Source organism: Salpingoeca rosetta (assembly GCF_000188695.1).
Source record: "Salpingoeca rosetta unplaced genomic scaffold supercont1.36, whole genome shotgun sequence".
Lineage (NCBI taxonomy): Eukaryota > Choanoflagellata > Craspedida > Salpingoecidae > Salpingoeca > Salpingoeca rosetta.
In genome coordinates this window covers 278,046-280,463 of record NW_004754898.1, presented here as the reverse complement: position 1 = coordinate 280,463, position 2,418 = coordinate 278,046, and the positions used below count along the sequence as shown (strand labels likewise).

The 2,418-nt window shown below is 54.2% G+C and overlaps 1 protein-coding gene across 1 annotated transcript in view; it reads left to right on the top strand.

Moving 5' to 3' along the window:
* Positions 1 to 2,105, top strand: part of PTSG_10334 (uncharacterized protein) — a gene marked incomplete at its 3' end in the record, with an annotated part of 5,551 nt that extends 3,446 nt beyond the window's left edge. The window contains exons 8-14 of the mRNA XM_004988326.1: positions 102 to 186; positions 391 to 506; positions 820 to 876; positions 1,038 to 1,122; positions 1,352 to 1,506; positions 1,729 to 1,763; positions 2,000 to 2,105. Coding sequence (XP_004988383.1) covers positions 102 to 186; positions 391 to 506; positions 820 to 876; positions 1,038 to 1,122; positions 1,352 to 1,506; positions 1,729 to 1,763; positions 2,000 to 2,105 — 639 coding nt within the window. The remainder of the gene's footprint in view (positions 1 to 101; positions 187 to 390; positions 507 to 819; positions 877 to 1,037; positions 1,123 to 1,351; positions 1,507 to 1,728; positions 1,764 to 1,999) is intronic.
* Between the last annotated feature and the right edge of the window lie 313 nt (positions 2,106 to 2,418).

Below are 2,418 nucleotides of genomic sequence, written 5' to 3'. Positions count from 1 at the left end.
CACACGCATAAACACACACACACACACTCCATGCCCCTCATCACCACCACCACCATCACCACCACCACGACCATCGTCGTCGTCGTCGTCGTCACCGTCAGCGCATCTCTGGGCTGGAGCGCCTTCGCTCGTTGCGCGTGCTCATGCTCGGGCGAAACTCAATCTCATCGCTCGCCGGCATCGAAGGTGACACACACATGATGATGCTGGTGGTGGCGGCGGTGGTGTGTCGGGATTTGGGATGAGGGGGGGGGGAATGGGAAAGACGCATGTGTGTCTGGCTAGGCCACACATCCACACACACACACACACACACACACACACACACACACACACACACACACACACACATGCACGTGCACCAACAAACACGCCTTTCCCCTTGAGCAGCGCTTGTGCATCTTGATGTTCTGGATCTGCACGGAAACGCCATCACGACAACGGCCGGCATCGCGCATCTCCGCTCTCTCCGCGTCCTTAATCTCGCATCAAATCTCATCAAGGATGTGTGTATGTGTGTGCGTGTGTGTTTGTTTGTTTGTTTGTTTGTTTGTTTGTTTGTTTGTTTTGCTTGTTTGTTGGTGTGTATACGCGTGTCTGTGTGTCTGTGTATGTGTATGTGCTGTGTGTCTGTGTATGTGTGTATGTGCTGTGTGTCTGTGTGTCTGTGTATGTGTGTATGTGTCTGTGTGCCTATCTACCTGCCTGTGTGTTCCATTGCAAGCTGCTGTGCACGTCGCTCCACATGCTTGCTGTCATCACATCCATCCCACCCACACGTCACCGCCACCCCGCTCTGCTGATTGCTGTTCTGTTCAGATGTCTCCGCTTGCCGGTCTCGCATCTCTTGTCGAACTCAACATCAGCAGGAACCAGGTGACACACGGACGCACTGCACACAGTGCTATTGCGTGTTACTGACCTCACCACGCCTTCTTCTCCTCTCACACCACCACCAACCCCACTTCCAACGCGCCCCCCCCCCCTCCGCCATTCCATCCACCAACACGACCATCATCGCCATCACCAACAATCAGATCCAGCACTGCATTGATCTGGTGCACTCGGCGCCGCACTTGCAACGCCTCTTCCTCAGCGACAACCTCCTCCGCTCAACAAAGGGTCGGGCACACTTTGGATGCGCGCTGCAGCGATGGGCGGTGGTGGTGATGGCGGTTGTTCTTATTAGCGCACTTGCACGCACTACTGTCACACACCGCTTCTCCCGCACTACTGTCGCACACTTTCACACAATCATACACACACACTTTCACACAATCACACACACGCACGCACACACACGCACCTCATGTGCCTCAACGTTGCTGCTTCTTCGCATCGTTGCTTGCAGGCATCGTCGGGCACGGCGCCATCGCGGAGCTGTCGCTCGACGGCAACGCAGAGGTGACGGGCGCACAAATGTACAGGGAGCAGGCGGTGACGGCACTGCCATCGCTGCGACTGCTGGACAACAAACGCGTCTCCGACGAGGAGAGACGCATGGCGGTGCGTTGTGTTTTGTTGAGCTCTGCGTGTTTGTTTGTTTGGTTGTTTGTTTGTTTGTTTGTTTGTCTGTTTGTCTGTTTGTTTGTTTGTTTGTTTGTTTGTTTGTTTGTTTGTTTGTTTGTGTGCGTGTGGGTGAAGGTGATGCTCGCTTGCTTCCTCCGAACTTCTTTTACTCGCGCGTTCTTCCGCCTCTCACGCTGGCGCCGCATTTTCACTCTGCAGGGAATCAACGTCCGCAAGATGGAGGACAAGAAAGCGTGCGTCATACACGTGATGCTCGCGGCTTGTCTCAATTGCAGCCGTGCTGTGCTCACTCACGACACCTCGCACATGAACACTCGCTCTCTTCGTCTTCTTCTTCCTTTCGCAACGCCGGAGTCGCACATCAATCCCACACACGCACACACACGCACGCTCGCACACACGCACGCACGCACTCATTCCACATATGTGTTGGCATATTTGTTGTCGTTTATTTTTGTCGTGCCTGCAGGCAAGAGGAAGAAGTGCGACGGCGAGCGGTTGAGAGAGATGCGGCGATTGAACACGCGCAAGAAAAGTGGCGGGAATACACCCGTAGTATCAGGTGGGTGAGATGAAGCGTTGTGAGCCGTGATTGCTGTCGCCACCTGATGCCATTCGTGTTGCAGCTGTTTGAGTGCAACATGGGGTGCACGTGTGCTCACAACCACAGGCAGGTGATATTGGTGCGTGTTGGTATTCACAAGCCCACTCACTGACTCACACGCACACACTGACTCACACACTCACACACGCACTCACTCACTCACTCACTCACTCACTCACTCACTCACTCACTCACTCACTCACTCACTCACTCACTCACTCACTCACTTACTCACACACTCACTCACTCACTCACTTACTCACTCACTCACTCACTCACTCACT